Source organism: Neofelis nebulosa, chromosome 4 (assembly GCF_028018385.1).
Source record: "Neofelis nebulosa isolate mNeoNeb1 chromosome 4, mNeoNeb1.pri, whole genome shotgun sequence".
Taxonomy (NCBI): Eukaryota; Metazoa; Chordata; class Mammalia; order Carnivora; family Felidae; genus Neofelis; species Neofelis nebulosa.
Genome location: NC_080785.1, coordinates 48,361,118 through 48,386,066, shown reverse-complemented (window position 1 = coordinate 48,386,066; position 24,949 = coordinate 48,361,118). Strand labels below are relative to the sequence as shown.

Below are 24,949 nucleotides of genomic sequence, written 5' to 3'. Positions count from 1 at the left end.
GAGCCCCACGCGGGGCTCAATTTCACAACCATGTGCAAAAACCAAGAGTCGGACGCTTAATTGACTGAGCCACCCAGGCACCCCAAGACCCCATCTTTTTACTCTGCCTCTCTCAGCATATGGCTCCCACCTTCAAATTCACATCATGATCCAAGGCAGCTGTAGTCCAGCATCAGGAAAGCAGAAGCCAGGAGGGACAGAGGGCACTCCTCCCAGCTAAATCAGCTCCAAAAGCAGTGTTCCAATAAATCCCACACCAGAACTTTCACTGATATCTCATTGGCCAGAACTTAGCAACTTGTTCTCATCTAGCTACATAGGAATCTAGGAAATGTGTTCTTTTATCTAGGCACTTTACCACAACCAACCAGTAAGTGTTTTCCTACCAAGGAAGAAGGAGAGGATGCAAATGTTTAGAGAGTCTTTATTACAGGGTCCGGTTTCTGGACCCTGTAATATAGTGTCCAAAGAAATGGAGAGAAACAGAGAAATGGATAGGCGGAGATTACTCAGAATTAGTACAAAGACATCACGTCTTTATGTTGACGGACTGCCAATTACCAAGCATAATGAATGGGAAAGGACCCCACGAAGGCCCATCCTAAGATTTCAGATTCCCGGACATAAAGAGAAGATCTAAGGTGAGTTCACAAACAAGTGATCGGGGCTAAGAAAAAAAGTGGGCTTGTCAACCGCACCCCTGGGAGCTGTAAGACAGTGGAGCGGTGCCACTGAAATTTTGAGGAACATAATCTTCATCCTAGAGTTCCCTACTTGCCACAACTAACAATCAAGTGTGTAAAGTCTCAACCATGAAAGAATGTGGTGGGCAAGAAACCAAGAAAGAAGAAAATGTGGGTTCCAAGCAACAGGAGATCCAGCATGAGAGGAAGGGTAGGAGAACTCCCCTGACGGCCGCTGGTTAGAAGGCCTGAGGAGCAAACAGCCCAGTTTGGAGGAGGAGAATGAATGGATGGATTATCTGAAATTTGTACTGAGAACCCATGGTGGCGGGAGGGGGGCGGTGTAAGAAAATTTAGCAATAGACACAAAGAAAACTAAACAAATGAAAAATGAAGTCATTATAAAAGCTAAATCCTTACCCACCATAATGGAAGTTAGGTGGTAATGTCTAATTGAACTATAGCATTTCATGCACATTACTAAAGTACGGACAGAGGGGAAAAAAAGAAAAAATCTGTAGGGGCTGGAAGTGGTTGTTTCTACAGAAGAGGGAAATTGGAGTAAAGAAATTCTTCTTCATAAACCTTTCAGCATCACTTTTAAACTGATGTATATTATCACTGTGATTTTAAAAATCAGGTTTTGAAATATGAAAACAAATAACCGTGTTGTTGTCCTTTTCCTAAATTATCCAAACGTAGTGGCATCCTTCATTGGAATTATTAAGAAGAAAAATATTAACTGAAATAATTTACTAGATGGATATGAATTAATTTTGTCTTTATTAGGAACTTGATACCTGTACCAAGTGATCCTATGGATTCTAGAAATCAAAGTTTCTATATTCAAACTCAATCTCAGCACCTACAAAAAACTACCATTTTATTCAAGAAGGTCAACCCCAGACACACACATACACACAAACATGGCATTTCTGTCCATGTTTCACTGATTCAATTTGAAGGCTTTAGAACAAAAAATCCACAGGAATGGCTTACCAAGTACCAAACTATTAAGTTCCTGGGTCCTTGGAACACCCATCTAACTGTTGATTAAAAAAAAAAAAAATCCAGGGGCACCTGGGTGGCTCAGTTGATTAAACATCTGACTTAATGTCGGCTCAGGTCATGATCTCAGGGTTTGTGGGTTTGAGTCCCGCATCAGGCTCTGCACTGACAGCACTCTCCCTCCCACTCTCTCTCTCTCTGAAAATAAATAAATAAACTTTAAAAGAAAAAGCCAAGAAGCGTTAATGAGATAAATTGTGGAAGGAAAGAATCTGTCAAACTGAACCAGGAAAGGAGACAGCTAACATAACATCTCTGCAAAGATAAGTATTATTTGAAAACTCATTGTGCAAATTTGTCATTGAGAACTCCAACTACTTCAAAGCCGGTTCCTGGGCTGATGAAGACAAAGGAATGTATATGCGCCGTGTTAATTTTACATGTGCCCAAGTACCCGGATGCTCGTTCTCTCTCTCTCTCTCTCTCTCTCTCTCTCTCTCTCTCTCTCTCTCTCTCTCTCTCTCTCGGAAAGACGAATTGATTGAAGGGTCCCAGGAAGCTTTTTTCACCTTGCAGGTAACAACTAGAAGACTTATTGGGCCTCTAAAGTGCGTATGATGAGATGGGCAAAATAAAAGCCTCCCTCCTTGAGTGAGTTCCTGCTGAGCCCAAGCAAGAGAAAGAGCAAGGAGGGTTTGATTCTGCCTTACCTGAGCTCTGTGCCTCTTCTCTCTTGCAATTTCTTGTAATTTTCTGTCTTGTAATTTCACTCCTAGTGACATGTCTTCTTATTTTCCAGATGCAGACTTTTCATGTATTAGCTGCCACTAGTCCTCAATCTCACTCCAAACAAACACTGCATTTTGAAACCCAGTTGCCCTCAAGAGTAACGTCACTCCTGGGTAGACCCATCAAACGAGGAGTGAACCACAACCAAACTTTAGATGCCTGGGCCCCTGCACTCTGACCACTGGACTATGTATGTAATGACGAGGAAATTCACTCACGAGGTAATGTTAAGTGAAAAAAGCAGAACATTTGTGTGTCCACATGTTATATTATACAGATGGGTGTGTGTGTGTGTGTGTGTGTGTGTGTGTGTTTCAGAGAGATACATTAAAATATTACCTGTGCTTATCTGTGCTATAGAATGATTTTGGGTTATTTGCAAATTTTCTTCTTTGTGTTTTTCTGTGTTTTCCAAGTTTTCTCTATTGGAAGCCAAGAACATATATTACTTTAGCATTAAAAACAAAATAGGGGCACCTGGGTGGCTCAGTCAGTTAAGTGTCCGACTTCGGCTCAGGTCATGATAATCACAGTTCCTGAGTTCGAGCCCCGCATCGGGCTCTGGGCTGATGGCTCAGAGCCTGGAGCCTGCTTCGGATTCTGTGTCTCCCTCTCTCTCTGCCCCTTGCCCGCTTGCACTCTGTCTCTCTCTCAAAAATAAACATGAAAAAAACTAAAAAAATAAATAAATAAAAGAAATGTTGAATAGAACTCTTTTTTTCTATTTAAATTTTTTTTAACGTTTACTCATTTTCTGAGAGACACACAGAGTACAAGCGGGGAAGGGGCAGAGAGAGAGGGAGACACAGAATCTGTAGCAGGCTCCAGGCTCTGAGCTGTCAGCACAGAGCCTGACATGGGGCTCGAATCCATGAACCCTGAGATCATGACCTGAACTGAAGTCGGATGCTTAACCGACTGAACCACCCAGGCACCCCTCTTTTTTTCTTTTTAAAGCCAAAAGAACTTCTAGCATATTTTCCACCTGCTTGCACCTTCTATGTTATAATACAAATTCTGGATGTGTGGAGATATACTAGGAGTTATACCCTGAAATTCCTATACATTTTTTTCTGGGCTGGACCACATGGTCTTTGGTATTATAATGAGGTTCCATTCTTCAGCAGACTTTTCTAGTGCGGTGCCTTCCCCCACCTTCACCACGTGCTTCCTGACTATTTGTTTGAATAGCCAAGAAGGATAAATATTTAAAGCTGATTAAGACGCACTTTGATTTATGAGCATCTCTTTTCGGGTGTTTTCAGGATCCAGTCCTTTATTCTTGCTAAGGAGTAGAGAGTTGATAGGCAATGCCATTAGACTAGTGTGCTATTCCTTTTTTTCCCCACATGACGCAATATCTTCCTTCAACCTTACATTATCTCAGGTCAATAAATCCCAACACTGGGGAAAAAATAGGAATACCAGTCTTTTTTAATGACAGGGAAGCTCAGCTACTCTGATATTTGAACTTGTCACCTTCTAAATGTGGAAAGAGGGGGACTAAGGTTTCTTTTTTTGAGAATTGACTGACTGTGTCACCTGGTTGCCTGACCTCTCAGTCAGAGAGGCTGTCACTCTCCTTTGCCATTAAGTGGCAGTTTAACACCATGTCACCTGCCACCCTCTCGTTATCATCTGGATATGCAGAATTCCAGGGCTTTTGAGAACAGTTGCTTCTTGATCATCCTTGAGAACAAACAGGGTGTCTCTGTTTCGGCAATACGAATGCAACGAGCCCAAAATGAAAGGAAAATTTAAAGCATGTCTATTCAATCTTGGGCTGCTTTTTTTTTTTTTTTTTAACGTTTGAAACGTATTGCTATTATTCAGAAGTTCGCACAATTTTAAGCAAAATAAACAAAGCTACAGGGTTGAGATCTGACTCAGGAATTGTTCCAAAACTGTCTTTCTTATTCTATCATTCTGGTCTGCCCTGCTCCATGATTTCACACCTTGAGGGTTTAGCCAGAATTCTCTCTCACCAAGACAGAAATAAAGCATCCATTTCAGCTGACTTGTCACCCCTAAGCTGTTATCTTTCTGGTGCAGAATATTCCCTGGACAGATGACAAAAAGAGGGCTAGATATTTTTTTGGTAACTAATTCGTCAGTTCAACATCTATTGAGTAGTGACTTATTATACGACACCTAATGTGCCAGCTGCTGGTGGTACTGAGACAGTGACACCATTCCTTGCCCTTTAAAGATGAAAACAAATAAACCAACAGCCGTGACACCACGATCTAAGTGCTGCTGTGCAGATGGAGAAAAAAGGTGTTAGATATTCAGAAGAGGGGGAGCCCCTGGTCCACGTTGAGGGTTCAGAAAGCTCTCCTAAAGTAAGTGGGCATTGATACTGAAAGGTGAAGAGGAGTGCTTTCTCCAGGTAGCAAAGAGGGAAAAGGGATTCTGACACAAGGAAACGGCTCCGGTGAAGGCAGGGTCGGGAGCATGTGGTGAATCCAAGGGTCCCAAGTGCCCTGGGATAGCGGTAGCACAGTGTAATACGGACAAGGAAGATGAGGAGGGGAAGATGATGGGGGGATACAAATCTTGGAGGCTTTATAGGTAAGACTAAGTTATTTAGCCCTTATCTGGAGATCAAAGAAGAACAATTGAAAGATTTGAAGCAGGAGAATTAAATGATTAAAATTTCCCTTTAGGAAAATCACTATGGATACAGAGTAGAGAACAGTTGGAAGGAACAGGAAGAACACTGGAGCCAGAAACACCAGTTTGGAGATGATGGCAGGAGACCAGGCCTGCACTAAAGAAGGCACCTGGGAGGCAGAATGGACAGGGTTTGTGATGGGTCAGATGGTGGTGGTGGAAGCAAGGGGAGAAGGTTAGGATGAACCGGGTTTTGGGCTTGAGAGAATCAGTGAGTGATCATGCCATCAACAGAAACCAGTCCTCCAGAAGGAGGATAAATTCTGCTTTAAAGGGCTTCAGGATAGCTTTCACCAGGACGGAGGTTGCATTGGCACAACTACGCTGCGATGGTGGTGAGTCATTCCTGTAGTCGTGCATTCAATGAATGTGCTCTGCGCCGGGCACGATGCTGGCCAGTGAGACCAGGGTCCTACAGCCCAGGATCCACTGCTGTCCACGTGCCACTCCTTCACCAGCCCCGAGACTCTCCCGAGCCCATTACCTTCTGAGCTTCCACGTCATCATCTCAAACGTGGTGACCAAACCCTCAGCTGGTTCGCCTGACCGTTGTGATAACATTGGGGAAAGCCCTTGGTAAACTGTACTTGCTAGAAGCTGAGTGACAATTTCACCTCGTAGATGGTTGGACCATGTTGGCCACGGGAGAGCCGAGAGAAACCAGGTGAAGAAAACTAATCTTCCCAGCAATGTGACAGACCTGGATGGAAGCGAGGAGGGAGCTCAGAAAGCCCATGACCCCCTTCCTACCCTACGCTGACTGTCTCCTTCCCCCACAGTGTACAGGGAGGTAACCTTGGAAAGAGGGACGTACTCTGAAACGGCGATGGGGGAGTTTGTAAAACTGAGAACAGTTGTCAGTGAAGTCACTCGTTTTAAATAACAATTCCTTTTAGTTGGTGTTTCCGGTGAGTACAGATTAAAATATGATTCCGTAAACCAGGTGAAGTTCCTTATAGTCCTGTGGTGCTTGGTAGTAAAACACAGTGCTTTCAATTGTGTGAATTTCACAGAGTTCACCCCTTGGTGTTCTGATAAGGACTCTGAGGCGTGGCAGGAATTGTTACACTCATTTTGTAGATGGAAGGATTTATATTTGGGGGATCCGACAAAGCTATAAACTAGTGAACGTCACACAGCTAGTTGATGAAACCTTGAATCCACACATCCGTGGTCTCGGGGATGAAGGATTTTTTGGTATTATTTTATATATTTACTTAGAAGGGTCAATAGTTTTGAAAACTGTGTGAAATATTGGTCGGCAAATCCCTTCCCAGTTTCCCAAAGAACAATTCTAAGAGGGTATTTTGGAGAGTTCCTGGTTCTATTTTCTGCTCCCTCTCTTTCCTGAATCTTGAAACCCATTTCTCTACTGGTTCTCTTAACCTACAACACGTTAGAGTCTCCCTGATTCTTTCTCCTCTTCTAGGTACGATGTCATCTCTCTCCTCTTCTTGGTCAAGATTTCTGGGGGAAACGTAGCTGGTCTACACTCCCCCAGCTTTCCTGTATTTCAGCCCCCAAAGATTGGACTTCTGCTTGGCCTATGGCACTGAACTTGCAGTTACCAGGGTAACTGATGACCTCCCATTGTCACACGTTTTGGCCCTTCAATGTGGCCACCAGGCGGCATGACACTGTTGACCATGTCTTCTCTCTCCCTGGTTTCTGTGCCCCCTCTCTCCGCGCTCCTTCCTTGCTCTCTCCCTTCTCCCCCCACCTCTTTTGTGGGCTGGCTCCTCTTTCTCTGACTGTTCAGTAAAGCCCTGTATTCTCTATACACCTTGATGATCTTCGTCTCTCCTTGCTCCGGACATGAGAAAGGTAGATCTCAACCTTTTTGTGTTTGCAGCACATTCTGGAACAGTAGAACTTGTGGAGACAGCATGATGGAATTTAACCACACCCCCAGATAGTGAACTATATCCCCTTGTTGCCCTTTGGCACAGTGTGGCTGTTTAATGGCATCGTTAAAACTGTAATAAATAATGCAACAGAAGGTTACATAAGATTATGAACGCTTATTACAGGAGAAGTTAAGGTAGTCAAGATCCAGGTTAAGTGATGACTGATCCAGGTTAAGTTCCATGGAGATCTGAAAAATGAAGAGGTGTTCATTTGGGTGATGTTCGCTACAAAAGGGAATAGCATGTGCAAAGGGCCTGTAACCAGAAAGAATGTTACCTGCTCAAGGATCTGAAAGCAGGCCCACAAGGCTGGAGTGAAGAGACTGGGATAGAGGCCTGAACAAGTAGTAGTAGAGACTGTGAGGGCCTCCGACAATGCCCGGGATCTTAGCTGTTATCATCAGAGCAAAGGGACAGACAATGGGGGTGAATAATATCAGCTTTGGGTTTCAAGATGATCTCTCTGGCCACACTGTGAAGAAAGGCTTGGAAGAAGAGACACAGCATGTTTCAGAGTGACCAGTTGGGGGGCTGCTGTGGACACGCTGGAGAGGGGCCGGGCCCCAGGATCAGGTGTCGCACTGGTGCCTGTGGGTAAGACCAGACAGATCCAAGAGAAGAAATCCACCTCGGGGAAGAGTGAGGAGGGAAAGGTAGCTGAGGAAGTTGCTGGGTGGTCCAACTGGACGGTTGGGCAGATGAGCAGCACCCAGAACGGGGTAGGTTTGGGAGGAAGACTGTGAGTATGGTTTCAGACTTGTGGAGTTCGAGGCTCCCGGACTGCCAAGCTCTGTCAGACAGAAATGGCCTCCCTTCCCCAATTTCTGACAGGGAAAATTCCAGTTCATCCGTGGAAGCCCAGCCCAGGTATTACTGTCCCCCTCCTTTCCCACACCCGACAGAGCTCTTCATTTCTTCTCTTCTATTACCTCACCGTCCAAGGCAAACTCCTCTCTTGCACGGAAGTGTAAAACTCCATTTGCAAGCTCGTGTCCTCTACTAAGCTGTTTGCTCCCTGGAGGCAGGGCTGTGAATTCATCTTTGCACTCCCAGAGCCAGTACATTATCACCATCTCACAGCTGCTCACAAACACTTGAAGAATTGATGTGGATACATGTAGAACACGCTTCAGATCTCTATAGCACCCGTCTCCTGACAAGCTCAGGAGGTCACAGCAGACGTAAACACATGTTTCCAAGCCAAAGGTGCGAAAGGTGAGCTATTACAGGCGTTTGTGAGCATTTGGAAGAGAAGAGGCGTTGCCCTTCACTGGGTCACTGTATCAGCTGGGGTTACATTTGGCTGCAAGGAACAGAAAACCCAGCCTCGGCTTAAATAAACAGGGACTATTTTTCTCACAGAGCAAGAAGTTCGAAGGCGGGCTATTGCTGGAATTGCTTCGAATGCCCAGCAGTGCCAGGCTGACTTTGTTTCCCGCTCTGTAATCCACATTGGCCTTGTGGCCTCATGCTCCTTGTCTCTCGGTTGTCATCTGGTTGCAGCGGCCCCAGGTCTCTCCTTTGCATGCAGGCATAAAGAACATGGGAGAGGGAATGACAGAGCCAGCAGCCTATCTGTTTGACTGGCTCCGGCTAGGGCCGCTCCACACAAGACCGGACGGGAACTCTCTGGGCTCATGGAAATGTCTTCTCTGCTAATTTATCTTCCTTCCTTTTTGTATTATAATTCTAGTCATCACGTGTCTGTTTAATGAGAACAAGCATTAGGGACTCAGAGGAGAAGCGTCTGGTTATGTTTCAGATTTTTTTTTTTTTTAAGTAGCGTTCACCTGTGCACAATTGTTTATGAATTTTAGGTTTCAGATTTCATGCCCGGGATCATTTATTATGGTTCTCAAGGAGGAAAGGCAGGAGAAACACAGGACAAACAGGCAGGAAGCAAGTACCTCATTGGCTTGCACTGACTACCCATATGCCCTTATACACCTAAATCTAACAGAAAACCATGTTCTTGACAACCCAGGAGTGAAAGACAGCCGAAGTGAATTATTTGTCCTCGCTATGAACATGAGTAATTAAGAAACCAGCTAAGGGCTGCGTGGGAACATACTTTGACAGCAGCTCCTACAGAATCTGAACCCAAAGACAGGTTGCAAACCATGTGTGAGATCTTCCTGCTGCCATTAACTGCTGCTTCCCGTGTTACCATGCATTTCATATACGCCTGGGCACACCGCTGAGCGCAGGTGTCTCCTCCACCCCAGATCAGAGGTGCCTTTAGTGTTAGAGACCCTGCCTCCCTCCCCGGCACATCCTCAGGGCCCTGCAGATAGCCCAGCTCATAGCCGATGTTCAAATACCGCAGGGCTGACTGAAGGGTCCATGAGTATCCTCTTAGCTCCTCCACTAGTAGGAAGGCCAGGACACAGGAGGTAGGGAATCCTCACAAAGGATCACTGTACCTGAAGGAGTACATCCAGCTTCACACACAGACTTTCTGTGGGTTCCAAGAGGCCTCAACATGAAGCGTCACTGGGATTTGCCGGCCACACCAAGTTCTTGGGGCTCAAACTTATTTCGGTTTTCAAACACAGTCGGCCTTCGCTTCCCTTGCTGCACCAGGGACAATCTACCTCCCCCGGCCACTCTTCCACCTGGCTAATTCATGCTTATCTTTGTTAGCTGATGTGTCCTAGACCTCGCCTCCTGAAGAAGCTTTCCCTGACTCCCTCCCCCCCCCCCCCTCAAGTCTGGATCAGGTGCCCCCTCTACGACCACACGCTCTTGGTTCTGGATCGTAGCTGCCCATTACTTTCTTTGTGGACCGTGAACTCCGAGAGGGCAAAAGGCGATTTTGTTCTCCCTTTTGTCACCACAGCTTATGCCGCCTCCCGGAGCATAAGAAGGGTTCCAACTATCTTGCGGTACACTGATGAAGCAGTGGCGTGTTCCCAGAGTGGCGGTGCCTTAGGCCCCCTCTCTCCGCAGCTCTGACTCCGGACGCGGACCGGGAGTGGCGCACCCGTGTCGCTGGGACCCGCCCCCGGGCTCCGGAGCCGCCCCGCCCGCCCGGCCGCGTCCCCGCGAGCTGGGCGGAGGCGGCTGGGGCAGGAGCCCGCGGAGCAGGTGGGGCGACGGCCCCGCCTCCGCGTCCCGGCAGCACCAGAGCCGGCGGCGGCGAGGAAGCCGGGCGCACCGAGCGCAGCACCGAACGCAGCGTGGTCGCGGGGGCGGCGCCTGGAGCACGGCCTCTGCTGGACTGAGCCCCGAGCCAGGAGGCGGCGGCGGCGGCGGCGGCGGCGGGGACGTCGGCCGGGGCTCGACTCCTGTCCGGCCCCCGGCACGGCTAGCGGCAGGTGGCGGTCCGCGCGCGTGTGCAGGTCCGTGCCTGGAGGGAGAGGGGGGACGCGCTGTCGCCACGGCCGCTCGGGCCGGTCCCGGCGCGGAGTGGCCCGCGGCGCGGACAGGGGTGCCGCGCGCTCGCCGGTGTCCGGGGATCCCCGCCCCCCACTCTGCCCGTCGCGCCGCGCCTCCGGGGCCGGGCCGTAAAGGGACCGCGGAGGGAACGAGGTCACCGCGGGGTTGCCTGGTGACTTCCCCCCCGACCCGACTGTCCGGTGAGCGGCCCCTGGCGCCCAGGCCGCCTGGCCTGGTCCTCGCCCAGCTCTCCCTTGCTCTCTTCCCCGCTTCCCCCCCAGAACAAAAGGCTGGGGTCTCGCTGAGGAGGGGTCAGTCGCAGGAAGAGCTGGCGCGTAGTAAAGAGCTAGGACATTGCAGGGCTGGAGGTGGCTTTGGGGGGTACAGAAGCAGCCCCCAACGAGGAAGCCAGTCCGGAGATGTGAAATGACTTGTCCAGGGTCACACAGCTGGTGCTTAGTGACCCGGCTGGGGCCAGACAAGCGAGTCTCGGGACTCCCCTCCCAGCGCTCATCTCCAGGCTCCTGAGGTCGGTAGTCTGTGCTCTGGCGATTTAGATCTGGCCACACATGGGCTTTGGAGTCCTTTGAAGGAGTCAGAGAAGGTGGTAGAGCCTGTCCCCTCCCCCCCCCCCCCCAAGAGGCGCGAGAGGAGCAGGGCTGCAGGAGAGGGCACTTGGGAAGGGGCTGTGAGGAACGAGCCCTGCCCCCGTGGGCAGGCGGGCACAGGCTCGCAGGAACAGTGCCTTCCGAGCGCCGCGTGCCAGCCGCGTGGGTGTGCCTGTGGCAGGAGCCCGAGCCGCGTGGGGACCGAGTGCACGCTGCTCCCTGGAAAGAAGTTCTGCTGGGAGAGGCCCGGGGGAGCTGTTCCCGGCTGGCCGGGCTGCCCAGATAGCATCCCTGACATTCAGGATGTTGTTGTGTTTTGTGAAGGCAGTATTTGGAAGCAAAGTTACTCTGTAGCAGGAAGTTGGACTGTCACTTTGCCTCCCCGAGACAGCCTGGGGTCATTGGCTGCAAAATGAGGGCCTTGTTCTGCATGGACTGAGCAATTGAGAAAGTTCATTCCCCATCCCTTACTCCCAAAATCTTTTATCTCTTCAGGAGAAGGATTGGAAGTCTATTTCTTATGGTCAGCCACAGGATATCAATGGGACCCCGGCCTTCCCTGGGTTGGGTTGTTTGGGTTTGTTTGTGGTTTTTTTGGTAACTTCAGGCAAAGCTAATCATGGCAGTGCAGGAGCATCGCCCGTATTAGGAGCAGAGTTGCCTTTGGGCCTTGCAATGACCTGGACAGCACATGAGGGGGGCTTCTTGGGTGTTGGAAATGCTCTCTACCTTGCCTTAGTACCGATTCCACGGTGTAGACATATAGATGTTTATAAAGTCATTCCCTTGAGATTTGTGCGCTTGGCTTGTGTATGTGTTACCTTGATAAAAAAAAAAAAGTAAATAAAAATTTAATGCTAAAAATCCACTCACTGTGGTAGCACACAGATTAGTGCAGTTTTCCAGCCAGTGCATTTTAGAGACACATTTCAAAACCACAAAAACCGAATCAGAAAAGAAAAAAAAAAAAAAAAGGACAGGGGAACGAATGAAAGTGTAGAAAAAACGGGAAATGAATTATACGCCGCAGAGACCTTCACCACATCACCCCGTATGAGTCAGTTCTTTAAGGGGGGGAGAGATTGTTATTCTGCCAATTTTACAGATGAGCAAATAAAGTCACACACGTTTAAAACGCTTTAAATGCCTTACTCAGGGGAGCCAGGGTTAAGACCCTGGGTACACAGACTTCAAATTCTGTACGTATGATGAGAAACAGGCAACTTTTGGCCACCTGAAGCAGGAAAAAGAGACTGGAAGGCTGGCTTCCTGCCCTGCCCCCTTTTTGTTCCTTTCCAGGAGTCTCTGTTGTTTTCATATAATTGTGTGTGTGAGATTGTGTCACAGGCTGAAGTTAGCCAGCAGCAGAAGGGATGGAAGAAGCGTGTGTGTCTAAGAACATACAGTTTTAGAAACAGGAGAAAGCCAGCTGGCCTAGCCTGCCAACGCTCTTTTAGGGGATGTATTGTTCAGAAACCATAAAGAACAGGTTGCGATTTTGCAGTTACTCAAACACACACACACACACACACACGCACACGCACACACGCACACACACACACACACACACACACTAAATAATATAATCTAGAAAAGTTACGAGAAACCAAAATGTAGTGAACTCTAGAGAACACATAGAGTTTTCACCAGGGAGGAACAGTCAACTTTCCCACATCCTAGAATTTATAAAGATATGTTTGTTACCGCTTGAGTAAAAACAAAAACAGAAAAACCACACACTCTACAAGAATAACTCGGCAGATGAAGAAGAGTTGTTTTCTAGCCAACGTGTTATAAATAGACGTCAAATTTGGTGCAGAAATATTTGAAACCTGAAGGTACAGTAACATCATGTCCAGAGAGAAATCTTATCCTCATGTGTGGTCTTCTAGTGATTTGATATTTCTACCTAAAATTCAGAACTTAAAGAAGTAGAAACGTGTTTGTTTTACCAGCCAGTTTCATACTGAAGAGTTGGGAGGTTGGTCTTATTCTTGGAAGTACAAAGTTTTGGGTTAGAGCACATGGGTTATGTGGAGCGACCAACGAGGTATCTCTAGGTGAATCTGCTTAGCCGAGTGCCATCAAGCATGATTATGCATCACAAAGTTATCTTTAGGAGAGTTTTGCCTTGTCACAGTAGTGTTCCTGCCATCTGGCTGCTGGAATATTTAGAAAGGAATCGTAATGTTTGACTGACTTTGCTGATAGTATGACAAAACAAACTTTGAGAGGGAACTATTAAATATGAGTTAGGATCGGTGAGAGAATGATTGGTGACTTCTCATGTAGTCACTGTGACAGAAGTGAAGAGACGTACTGTTCCCTGCTGATGCCCAGCAGGTACAGCACGTATGTTTTCTTACCGGCTTCAGCCAATAACACACTTGAAACTCCCCTTTTGCAATTCTTAAAATTTTTTTTAATGTTTTTCTTTATTTTTGAAGGAGAGAGAGACAGAGCATGAGCGGGGGAGGAGCAGAGAGGGAGGGAGACACAGAATTCGAAGCAGGCTCCAGGCTCTAAGCTGTCAGCACAGAGCCCAATGCAGGGTTCGAACTCACGAACTGTGGGATCATGACCTGAGCCGAAGTCGGACGCGCAACTGACTGAGCCACCCAGGCGCCCCACCCCTCCTTTTGCAATTCTAGTTGGGTCTTTCCTTAGACCTGTTCAAGTGGGAACCTGACCCAGTGTGCAGCAAGGGAATCGTGTAGTTAACTGCTGTGGTTAAGTGCCAACGAGATAAAGTGAAGCAGAGCAAACATGGGAAAAATGCCAGGCGGACGATATGTGGAGCAGGTACTGTGTGGACGATTTTCAAGTGCACCTGGAAGGGACATTCATCGTGTATGGGTGATGTATCCCAATGAGACACTGAATCTGAGATGGTGACATCCAGGAAAGAGTGCTTACGGAATGTAAGCTCCTAGGGAGTAGCTACGAGGAAGCGGCAGCCAGCCTCAGTTCTTGAGCTTATGAGGACATGTGTCCATAAGAGTGTGTGTGTGTGTGTGTGTGTGTGTGTGACAAAGCAGGATTCCTGGGGTGCTGTCCACTGTGCCTTGGGAGCTAAAAGCTAACAGGTGCTCCACACTTACTATGTGCCAGGCTAGGCTAAGACCTTTCTATGTATGAAATCATCACAATAGCCCTATAAAGGAGTTGGTTCTTCTTACTTTCATTATCAGTTGTGACAGAGAGACCAAGGGCTAATCTGCTCTTAGAATAATCATGTCACACCCTGCTCTCAGCAGTCGGCTATCAGCCCATTCATAACCCCAAGACACCCTCTACCTCCCTGACTCTCCCTTTTTGCAACTGAGCTCCTGAAGGGCAGGTACTTGTCTGCTTCGTCTCTGTTCCCAGCACCTGCACCATCATGGCGTATGATGAGTACTGCATGAACAAGAAAGTGAATGGATGAAAACCCTTATGTTCTAAGATCATAAGCCAATTATTTTTGGATTTTCTGTCCTTTTGACTTTTACTGTCTCATTCTCCTCAGTTGATATGGATCGTCAAGCATGACTTTATGGACAAGATGTATAATAGATATCTCCTGTAAAGCGTAGGATGGTAGGGGTCCCTGGGTGGCTCAGTCGGTTAAGTGTCTGACTTCGGCTCAGGTCCTGATCTCGCAGTTCACGGGTTCGAGCCCCAAGTTGGGCTCTGTGCTGACAGCTCAGAGCCTGGAGCTTGCTTCAGATTCTATGTCTCTCTCTCTCTCTGTCTCTCTCTCTGACCCTCTCCTGCTCATGCTTTGTCTCTCTTCCTCTCAAAAATAAGTAAAAGTTATTTTTTAAAAAGCTGAAGGATGGGGGGGCGCCTGGGTGGCGCAGTCGGTTAAGCGTCCGACTTCAGCCAGGTCACGATCTCGCGGTCCGTGAGTTCGAGCCCCGCGTCAGTCTCTGGGCTGATGGCTCGGAGCCTGGAGCCTGTTTCCGATTCTGTGTCTCCCTCTCTCTCTGCCCCTCCCCCGGTCATGCTCTGTCTCTCTCTGTCCCAAAAATAAAATAAAAAAAAAAAAAAAAAAAAAAAGCTGAAGGATGGGAAACTCAGCCTACAAAATCAGAAGGCCTCTGCTTCTTTTAGAAATTCAATATTATTATTTCTTTTTTGTAGAAATTGTATAATTCAGAATACCTGGGTCTGAATCTTGTGTTCATCACTTGTTTGTTATATGATCTTGGACAAATAACTTTGCCATGCCTCGGTTTCCTCATCTGTCAAATGGGCCTGATAATAGTTATTTCATATTTAGAGTACATAAGATAGGTTCAGCGCTTAGAGTGGTACCTCATTCATAGCAGTGGTCAATAAATTAGCTATTGTTATTATCATCTGATGCTTTTAAAAGTTGTCTGCCTTGGGGCGCCTGGGTGGCTTGGTCGGTTAAGCGTCCGACTTCGGCTCAGGTCATGATCTCGCGGTCCGTGAGTTCAGGCCCCGCGTCGGGCTCTGTGCTGACAGCTCAGAGCCTGGAGCCTGTTTCGGATTCTGTGTCTCCCTCTCTCTCTCTGACCCTCCCCCATTCATGCTCTGTCTCTCTCTGTCTCAAAAATAAATAAACGTTAAAAAAAAAAATTAAAAAAAAAAAAAGTCGTCTGCCTTAAATATTCCCCATTCCATAAACATTTGAGGAGCTTACAAAAATAGATAATAAACAGAAAATTAATAGAGCATGAAACCAGGGTAAAGAAAACACAGCTTGGAAAGCAAGATAAAATCAGAGGTAACTTAGAGAATAAGCCTGTTTCATAAGATGCAGGTAGTTTCTAGAGATGAGTCTACTATGAAGTCTAGTATGGTTTCTGGAGAGAAGGTTACAAATTTGTCAGAGCTTCCCAGTGGCCAGAACACAGAGGAAAGAAAACACAAATAGTTACTTGATCCCCAGTGACTATGAGATTAAAAACAGATCAGTTGCACAGCTTTTCCTGGTCCCGAAACCTGGGATAACTTTCTCCTGGTGGGTCTTCAAAGCAGTCGTTGCTGCCGTAGGGACCTAAGTGTTCAACATAGTCCCTACTGTGAACACAATGGAAGTTTTGTGGTAGAAGGGCAATAATAAGTGTTTCCTAGAATGTTATCGACTATAGTTCTGGAGACCTAATCCCGGAGCACAGCCCAGTAAAAGCTCTTCTGTGAAGGACCAGCAAGCTGTGGTTTGGGGACGTGCTATTTTCTTAGCTATGTTTACTGAGGGCCTAGGAGAGTAGAAAGATTCTTTCTTCCAAAGATTGTCATTCTTGGGAGAGTCAGGTGAACAACCCCATCCTTAAGAACATTCATTTTGACTGAAGCCATTTAAATATGCCAGATCAGTTGACTTCATCCAGAAGGGTGTTTCATGCACATATGCTCATTAATAGAGTATGTATTCATGAATTTTCTTAACGCGGATAGTCCCATAATCTCTGTTTAGCTGCACATTTTATCACAGTGTTTGGAAAAAGAAACATCCAGTGCTTTGTACTACCTCTTAAACCCCTTAACGCTATCAGTACTTCTTGGTAGTAAGAATAAATACTTTGGTTTTAAATTTTTTTAGTAATCGAAATAATGGTCATATCTTTTTAGTCTGACTATACGTTATATGCTAATATAATCTAATATGCCTAACAGTCAATATATATATTAGTCCAAATATGACCTGTATCCATTAGGATTGCATTCAGTCGCCAAGCCAACCAAACAAAACAAAAACAACACACGCATAAGAATCTAACTTAAACAGATATGTTTATTTGTCTTGTGGAAATAGACTCCCAGGAAAGGCAGTCCAGAGCTGATGGAAGAGCTCAGACAATGCTTTCAGAGAGTCTGTCTCTTTCCATCTTCCTGCTTCACCCTCCTTAGCCTATAGGACCTCATCTTACATCTGGCTGCTTCATGGTCACAAGATGGCTGCTGTGTCTCTGGGCTTACATCTGTAGTACAGTCAGGAAGAAGAGGAAGGCGTAAATATCCAAAGAGTGAGAGCCCTTCTAGTGCGAAGGTGTTACCTCTTTATTCAGAAAGTGATGCCCTTCCCAGCTGCTCCCACCTACATCTCGTTGACCAGGATGATGTCACAAGGTTGCTCAAAATATAGGGAAGTCTGAGAAATCAAATATTTTTAGCTGAGTAAATTGCAACCCCTACCCCCACCCCCCATACACAAATTAGGGGTTTCGCTATGAGGAAGAAGAGGGAATGGTTATTGAGTAGACAGCAGTACAGCCACCTGACTTGCTGCCTTTATTAGCCATGCCCTTGACTTAATTAGAAATTACAGAAGACAACTCAGTAGTTTAAAGTGTTACGCGTTTCCAGATCTTCATACAATTAGCACGCGAGAATGAAGCATACCCAACTGCCTTATGTAAAGATTCCTGAACCGCTCTCTCCTGTCCTGATTCTTTTCTAAGTTCTGGATCTAAATTTCCATGTGCTGAAAGCACATCCTATGCTTCAAAGTAAACCCACTTCTCCCTGCCCATCTACCCCTGGTGCCCCCATCCACACACTTTCTCCCATCTTCCTTATTTAACCCTAGATTGTCTTGGCAAGGAGTACTGGGGTTATCCTGGGCTGATTCTTCTCCCCCATCTGAACATGCAAGCTAATATCCTCCTTGCCTGGATCCCATTACCATGATGCTAATTCAGATAATGTCCATCTTCGCTCGTATGGATCCCCAAATTGTTCCACCTGTTTGCTGCTTCTCCCTATAATTCATGTTCCTCACGTGGCCCCAGGGTGCTGCCTTTGAAACACAAGTATTTTAACATCTTTCCTGTCTTTAAAAGCCTACAAAATGAAGTTCAAATTCCTTGACAACCTGGCTCTGTGAGCGCTATGCTGGCTGTGACTGGTTTCCACACACTCCATACGTGTGCGTGTGGCAAAGCTTTGCTCATACCCTTCTCACTCCCTTCCACCACACAAGGCCTGCCTCAGGGTTTTCTTATGCTTTTTACTTGTCGTTACCCAGGGGAGCAGTTAATTCAAAGCACTTTATATTTCTATTAATATTTTTTTTACCCTGGGGGCGCCTGGGTGGCTCAGTCGGTTGAGCGGCCGACTTCGGCTCGGGTCATGATCTCGTGGTCCGTGAGTTCGAGCCCCGCGTCAGGCTCTGGGCTGACCGCTCAGAATCTGCAGCCTGTTTCAGATTCTGTGTCTCCCTCTCTCTCTGACCCTCCCCCGTTCATGCTCTGTCTCAAGGATAAATAAACGTTAAAAAAAATTTTTTTTTAATATTTTTTTACCCTGGATTCTGTTTTCCCTGATACTAATCATGCTGCACCAGTTTTTTCAATAACAGCCTTATTGGATTGTAATTCACATACCATAAAATTCACGCTTCTCAGATGTGCAATTCAGTGGTTTTTGGAGTATTCAGAGTCACACAACCATCACTGTCATCTAATCTCAGAACATCTTCATCACCCCAAAAAGAGACCCATTAGCAGTCACTCCTCATATTCCATCTCCTCAGCCCTGACAACACCCATCTACTTTTTACTTCTATGGATTTACCTATTCTGGATACTTCAAACAAGCGGGACCGTATGGTTTGTGCCCTTTTGCGACTGGCTTCTTTCACTCCGTGTAATGATTTCTGGGCTCATCCAAGCCAACGCATGGATCAGTCTTTCATTCATTTTTATTGCCGAATAAGATTTCATCCCCTGGCCATTTTGTTTATCCACTCGTGGGGCGATGGACATTCGCGTTGTTTCTACATTTTGGTTCCGATGAACCACATCACTAGAAATATTCACGTATAGGTCTTTGTGTGGGCATAAGTGTTCATTTCTCTTGGGTAGATAGCCTGGGAGTAGAGTTGGTGGGTCTTATGATAACTGTTGGACATCACAAGAAACTTTCAAACTTTTCTGTGCCATTTTACATTCCCCGCCCCAGCAACGTACAGTTAGCTCTGCCTACGGTAGGAGGAAGTCTCTGCAGAGAACCTGGCACCCGAGCATGTTTTAGAGAATCAGTAGTCATTTTCCAGGTGGCAGAGGGTGTCATATGCAGCCTGACTAGCATGGGCAAAGACACAGAGGTATAAAGAAAAGGTACATAAGAAAACGTCCCGGGTGTGGTGTGGGTGAAGTATAGGATGCGTAGAAAAGAGTGGAGGATGAGATCTAGAACTTGCCTCCGTATTAAGGAGCTGTGAAAGGTGGTGTGTTAAATCGGGGAGTGATGCCCTGTGGTCTGAGAGGCGTGGCCTCTAGTCACTTGGCTGTCACTGAACTGTGCTTGCTGCCACGGGAAGGGATCTCCCTGGCGAGAGATGAGGTGGCTCCTGGAAGCAGACTGTTTGACGTTCTAGCAGAGCTTCAGGCAGGACGTGAGACTAGAGGTGCCGGAATCTGCTGGGCCCTTCTCTGGCCCAAGCTGGAACAGTAGGAATAAGGTGAAAATACTTAAAGTCTCAAAAGTGACCCTTAAAAAGAAAGGATTTGTCTCTCAAAAGTTTAGGAGGACTCACATCCTAAGTGAAAAGTTACCACCTTAGCCTTAGAAAGTAAAAAGCACCCTCCTTATAAAATCTAACATCATCAAATATATTAATTAAAGAGGTGGTAATTTATTTTGCAAAATGACTCATTATTTTATAACACTGATTACGGGCTTCCATTGAATAACAAACTCCTTTTGTATACTTAAAGCATACCTCGATTTTCCAAAATTAGAGATGCCGTTTTTCAGAAGGATAGCTGTTGTATAAAATGAGACTTACTTATAAATGTGTGATTAATATCATGTATTTTTAATAAGCTTTGTTCTTCTTTTAGCTCATTCAAAGGCAGCAAAAAAAAAGACAGGAAATCAATATTTTCTGCTTTCACCCTTAGGAACCTCACACACAACAATTTTTATGGCATTTAGCTATAATTTAAATACCTGAGTCAATGATAAATATTATCAATATCTCCATTTTTCCCTTCGCCAAATACTATTCAGATATTATAATGAATTCAGTGAATGATCTGGGAACAAATTTGCGTTTCCCTGAGAGTCTTCTAAAAGGAAACCAATTTGTGAGCTCATTGTAGGTGTGACTTACTAGGTTTCATATTAGATTGTGGTTAAAGTATGTCTTCATTGTGGAACTCACATAGACAAGTCTGCATTAATCCTTTAAGCATTTCAGCAGATAATTAACTACAATCTCCGATGAGGGCCGAGCAGATTCAGCCCCAGGAGCTATTGTCATCAGCGCTGGTGTTTCTCAGGTATTAAAAGTCCTCCAGATCACAGATGTGAGAGGTGAGTGGGCACTCAGCTTAGTTTCCCTCTCACTTTTGTGCGTCAATTCCAAGTCCGGTATGCCATTTTCATGGATCCAGACTGCGGAAATTAAATGAGTCTATAGAAAGCCTTTCAGTAAAGGCTCTTCCAATGGTGTGGGACAGAGAGTTTCATCATGCTAGATATTCTGCAACAGAGCTTTTCAAACTTTCGCGGGCACAAAAATCACTTGTTGATAAGATATTCCCAAGGATTCTAATTCAGTAGGTCTGGGGCGGACACTGTGCCTTTCTTACATGTTTTCCACATTCTAGAGCCGCTCAAACTGTGATGCCCAGGCCAGCAGGGTTGGTCTCACCGGGGAGCTAGTTAGAATTACAGAATATTGGGCCCCACCCAGATGACTGAATCAGAATCTACATTTTTACAAGATCCAAGATCCGATGCGGGGGCTCGAACCTCATGAACTGTGAGATCATAACCTGAGCCGAAGTTGGACACTTAACCAACTGGGCTACCCAGGTGCCCTGTATTTTCAAGTGACTTAAGTTAGCATGGTGCTTAAGAGCATGGACTTTGGAGCCAGGCACCCCAAGTTTGAATGCCAGCTTCCCCACTAATTTCCTGTGTGACTTTGGATAGTTTTCTTAACCTTTCTGTGCCTCCGTTTCCTCCTCCGAAGAATGAGGATAATAGTAGTTATCTATCTGACTGGGCTGTTATGGTGCTTAAATATACAAATATTCAAATATACCAAAAGCCCTAAGAACAGGATCAGATACATAGTAAGGGTTATGCTACGTCAGAGCTAACTTGTTTTACTATTACCTAGAACTCAAATGTTCAAGTATTTTTCTATGTGGTTTATATTTACCCCCCCCCACGTCCCCCGCTTCCCTGCTTACTTAGGCCAACATGCCCCAACTCCCCCCAAAAGGCTAAATACCTCCAGGACTTGTATACCATTAAGGAGAGTGAGGATACCAACTTTCATTCGGCCAGAAGAGGACAGTGTTAAGTGGGAGAGGTGGTGTATGGGACAGGTGGGAAGTCCCAGGAGAGGGCTATGCCCATTTACTCATCCAACAATGAGGAAGTGACAGCAGAAAGTGAGCACACATAGATGATTTTCACCATCACCTGGAGAAAAGGGTGTTGTTTTTTTTTTCTTTATCCTTTTCCTTACAGCTTTGGCAGCTTTGCCACATGCTTTTCGAGAAAATGTCTTATTTGTGCCTTATGTGCTCATGGGCTTGTGGGTTATGATTTCCTGGCCGCAGGGCACCTTTGATAAATAAATGACTGATCTGTAGGGTGGCGGGACCCGGCTGAGACCATAATGCAAGCAATGGCTTGTCCCATGGGGCTCATTCGCCTTTATTAGTTCAGAGGTAAGAAATCTCTGTTCTTCTGAACCCCCAATTCATAGGCAAAGAAACAAAGAGACTCAGTGGAACAGTGACAAAACATAAAAAGTTATGACTACACAGAGAACCTTATTTTCAGATTCCTATTGAAATGTATTTTAAGAACCAGCGAAAGAAGCTTTTGTCAAATAGTGGCAATAATCTTTCTTCCTTATGTTTTAAAAATAGGCACACATTCTGTTTGTGAGCAACTGTAAACTACCCTTGGGGGGAGAAAAGTGAGTGTATCGTTCTGACAAAAGCAGCTAGCGTGTAAAATCCCTTACTGTAAGTGATTTCTCCCTGAAAAAGCTCAGTTGGTGTACATATATATGTAACTTTTTATATTAATGACATAGGCAAGCCCAGTCCACATCTCTTTCTGAATCCGGTGGGGCAGGAAGGGGAACAGAGGGGTAGGAGGGAGGGTTTACCACCTACTCCCCCCGACTCCCGCTAGCTCCTGGTAAAGGGATTGTACTGTGGCGGTCTGTGGATCCTGTGGGACCTGCAGATGTGTTCTCTTGGCCCAGTGATTTTTAAAAGTGCTTTCTGAATTAGGTAGCCACATTTCAAAACTGGATTTCACACAAAAATCTGGATTTGGGGCCTTTGAGCGCAAACTGGGAGGATGTGGCCCATACTGGTCTTGCGTTCCCACTGAATATCAGTCAGCCAGAGCTCAAGGGGGGCCTCCACCTCCAGACCCAGACCGTCACTCCCGGGAGCCAGGGTTCCCACACACCTTGCCCATCCACTGTTTCCTCACCTCTGAATCAGTGGTCACAAGTCGGCTCCCTGCGCAAGGGATGCTGGGAAAAGGAGCTCCTGGCTTCTGGCTGAGGGAGGCAGGACTCCTGGGAGAAATTCCTCAGGCATAGGAAAAGTGTCCAAGAGGTGATGGATGGCCACAACAAGACAGATGTCCACCCCCACCCGAGAGAAGAGACACTTGCAGAACGGTGTCGTGCCATTTCAGCCCCTCTGTGGTTCCAGCCTTTCCTTTCCTTCTTCTCCACCACGCCTACAGCGCCCCCCAGACTGCTCACGTTCTCCCACTTCTGTATCTCTGCCTCTGTGCCCACAGCCCTCCTGGAGCCACCTCTGCACCTGCGGAAACACGCAATAGCTTCTACCAAAACGTGTACCTATTGCCGCCCCCACCCCCGGCTCTGAATTAAAGGTGACATTCCTCGGCACTCCCCAGCCCTCACGTACCCTACTCCACCTTTTATTGTAGTTCTTGGTGGTGAAGGAGGTGGTGATAGTGTGATGATGAGATGTACAGTTTCCAGTTATGCGTCTGCTGTGTGTCACGGCCTCCCTGAAGTTCTTCAGGTACCGTCTTTTAGTCCCGATAACGAACTAAGAGTCAAGCATTAGAATTGTTTCACAGATCAAAAAAATGAGACCCCCCCCACCCCCCACCGAGGCTAAGTGACTTGGCCAGGGGCCACACAGCTGGGAAAAGCAGAGGCATGAGTAGGGCCCGGTCTGTCCGACTCTCAGAGCAGCATGGTCCCCTGTGCTCAGGGGTCTCATGTGGACGTGGCATCAGTCGTTGCCTGGACACCCTCTAACACTCGCTGCTTGAACATCTAACCCGCATCCCAACGCTATTTTCTAGAGTTATTTTGTGAGGTGGGAGGAAATATCAAGACCTTTGAGAATCTGGCTTTTTTTTTTTTTTTTTACCCTAGACACTTTTTAATACATTACAGAGCAAAATAACAGTTTTAAATGTGTCGGGAGAGCACAAAGCTTCAAAGAGCTCATGGGAACAGCCTGTGACTTCCTGGAGCTCTGCATTCTTCACTGTCAGATTTTAACAACTACTTTTCTAGATAATTACTTAATTATTTTATCTGTCAGGAAAAAGCCTTCACAGCCATCAAGTACCGCATGTAAAAATACCCTTTAATCCTCAAGTTTGAAAAAAATCACGCCGGCGATTTCAGCGAGCCGGAAGCCCCGTGGCACCTACTTACGCTCAGATCTCTCAGGATAAAGCTAACGGACGGCAAGTGGTGTTCAGGTTCAGGGAGAGCAAGTGGGAGAATTATACTTCCCTGTATCCGGTCCTTTCCACTTGAGGGTCTCAGAAATATTTAAAAACCTTTGCTAACTGGAAACAGAGAAGTCCTATGACCTGAATTATGCCAAGTTACTGAAACAAAGAAATGAGGTCTTGGATCCCAGAGGCCAGAGCGTTAACTCATCTCTGAAATTCACCAGAAACGAAGTAATGTGTCTGAGTCAAAATCCAGTTCTCCACCATAGGAAATGCCAGCGTCCCCCACAGAGTCGTTGAGGGCATTAAACAGAACGGTGTATTATAAGTACCTACTACGGTGCTGAGCACATACAGGGGGCTCAAAAAGTTACAGCCAATCCTTATTACTCACAGATTCCATAGTTTGCTAACCAACCCCAAAGTCAGTATTCACAGGCACTTCCGTGGTTGTTCAAGGACACGCACAGAGTAGGGGAAAATCTTGAGTCGCCCCGTGCACGGATGTCTGTTCCCAGCTGAGGTTGAACGAGGCAGCCCTCTGTATTCTTGTTTCAGCTGTCCTACTGTAAACAGGCGTTCTTTCCACATTCTGTGTAGTGCCATGTTTTTCAAATTTTTGTGCTAATTGCTGGTGAGTCTGTCTTATTTTTTAATTTTTTAATGTTTATTTTTGAGAGAGAGAGAGAGAGAGAGAGAGAGAGAGAGAGATGGGGAAGGGGCAGAGAGAGAGAGGGAGACACGGAATCCAAAGCAGGCTCCAGGCTCCGAGTTGTCAGCACAGAGCCTGATGTGGGGCTCGAACTCACAAGCTGTGAGATCATGACCTGAGCTGAAGTTGGACGCTTAACCAACTGAGTGTCCGGGTGCCCCTGGTCTGCTGTTTTAAATGTCCCCTCTGGCATATAATGCTGAAGTGCTGTCTAGTGTCCTTGAGCACAAAAAGGCTGTGATGTACCTTATGGGGAAAATGTGTGTTAGATAACGTTCATTCAGGCACGAGTTATAATGCTGTTGGCATGAGTTCAAGTTAATGTACCAACAATATATATTAAATTAGGTGTCTTTAAGCAGAAACACTCATAAAACAAGATTACATATTAATGAATTGACAAAAATCTTGTGACTGGATGTCCAGAGGGGTCCAATCCTATGTTTCTGCTAAGAGCAGAGGTTCAGTATTTGCTAACTCAGTGCTTATGGCAACTTCAAGAATATAACTACCACAAGG

General features: G+C 46.3%; 1 protein-coding gene across 1 annotated transcript in view; it reads left to right on the top strand.

Annotated features, from left to right (window-relative positions):
* Positions 1-5,482: 5,482 nt before the first annotated feature.
* WIPF3 (WAS/WASL interacting protein family member 3) overlaps positions 5,483-24,949 on the top strand; it is an 85,498-nt gene continuing 66,031 nt past the window's right edge. The window contains exons 1-3 of the mRNA XM_058723551.1: positions 5,483-5,488; positions 5,933-5,943; positions 10,010-10,401. Of these exons, the coding sequence (XP_058579534.1) occupies positions 5,483-5,488; positions 5,933-5,943; positions 10,010-10,401 (409 nt within the window). The remainder of the gene's footprint in view (positions 5,489-5,932; positions 5,944-10,009; positions 10,402-24,949) is intronic.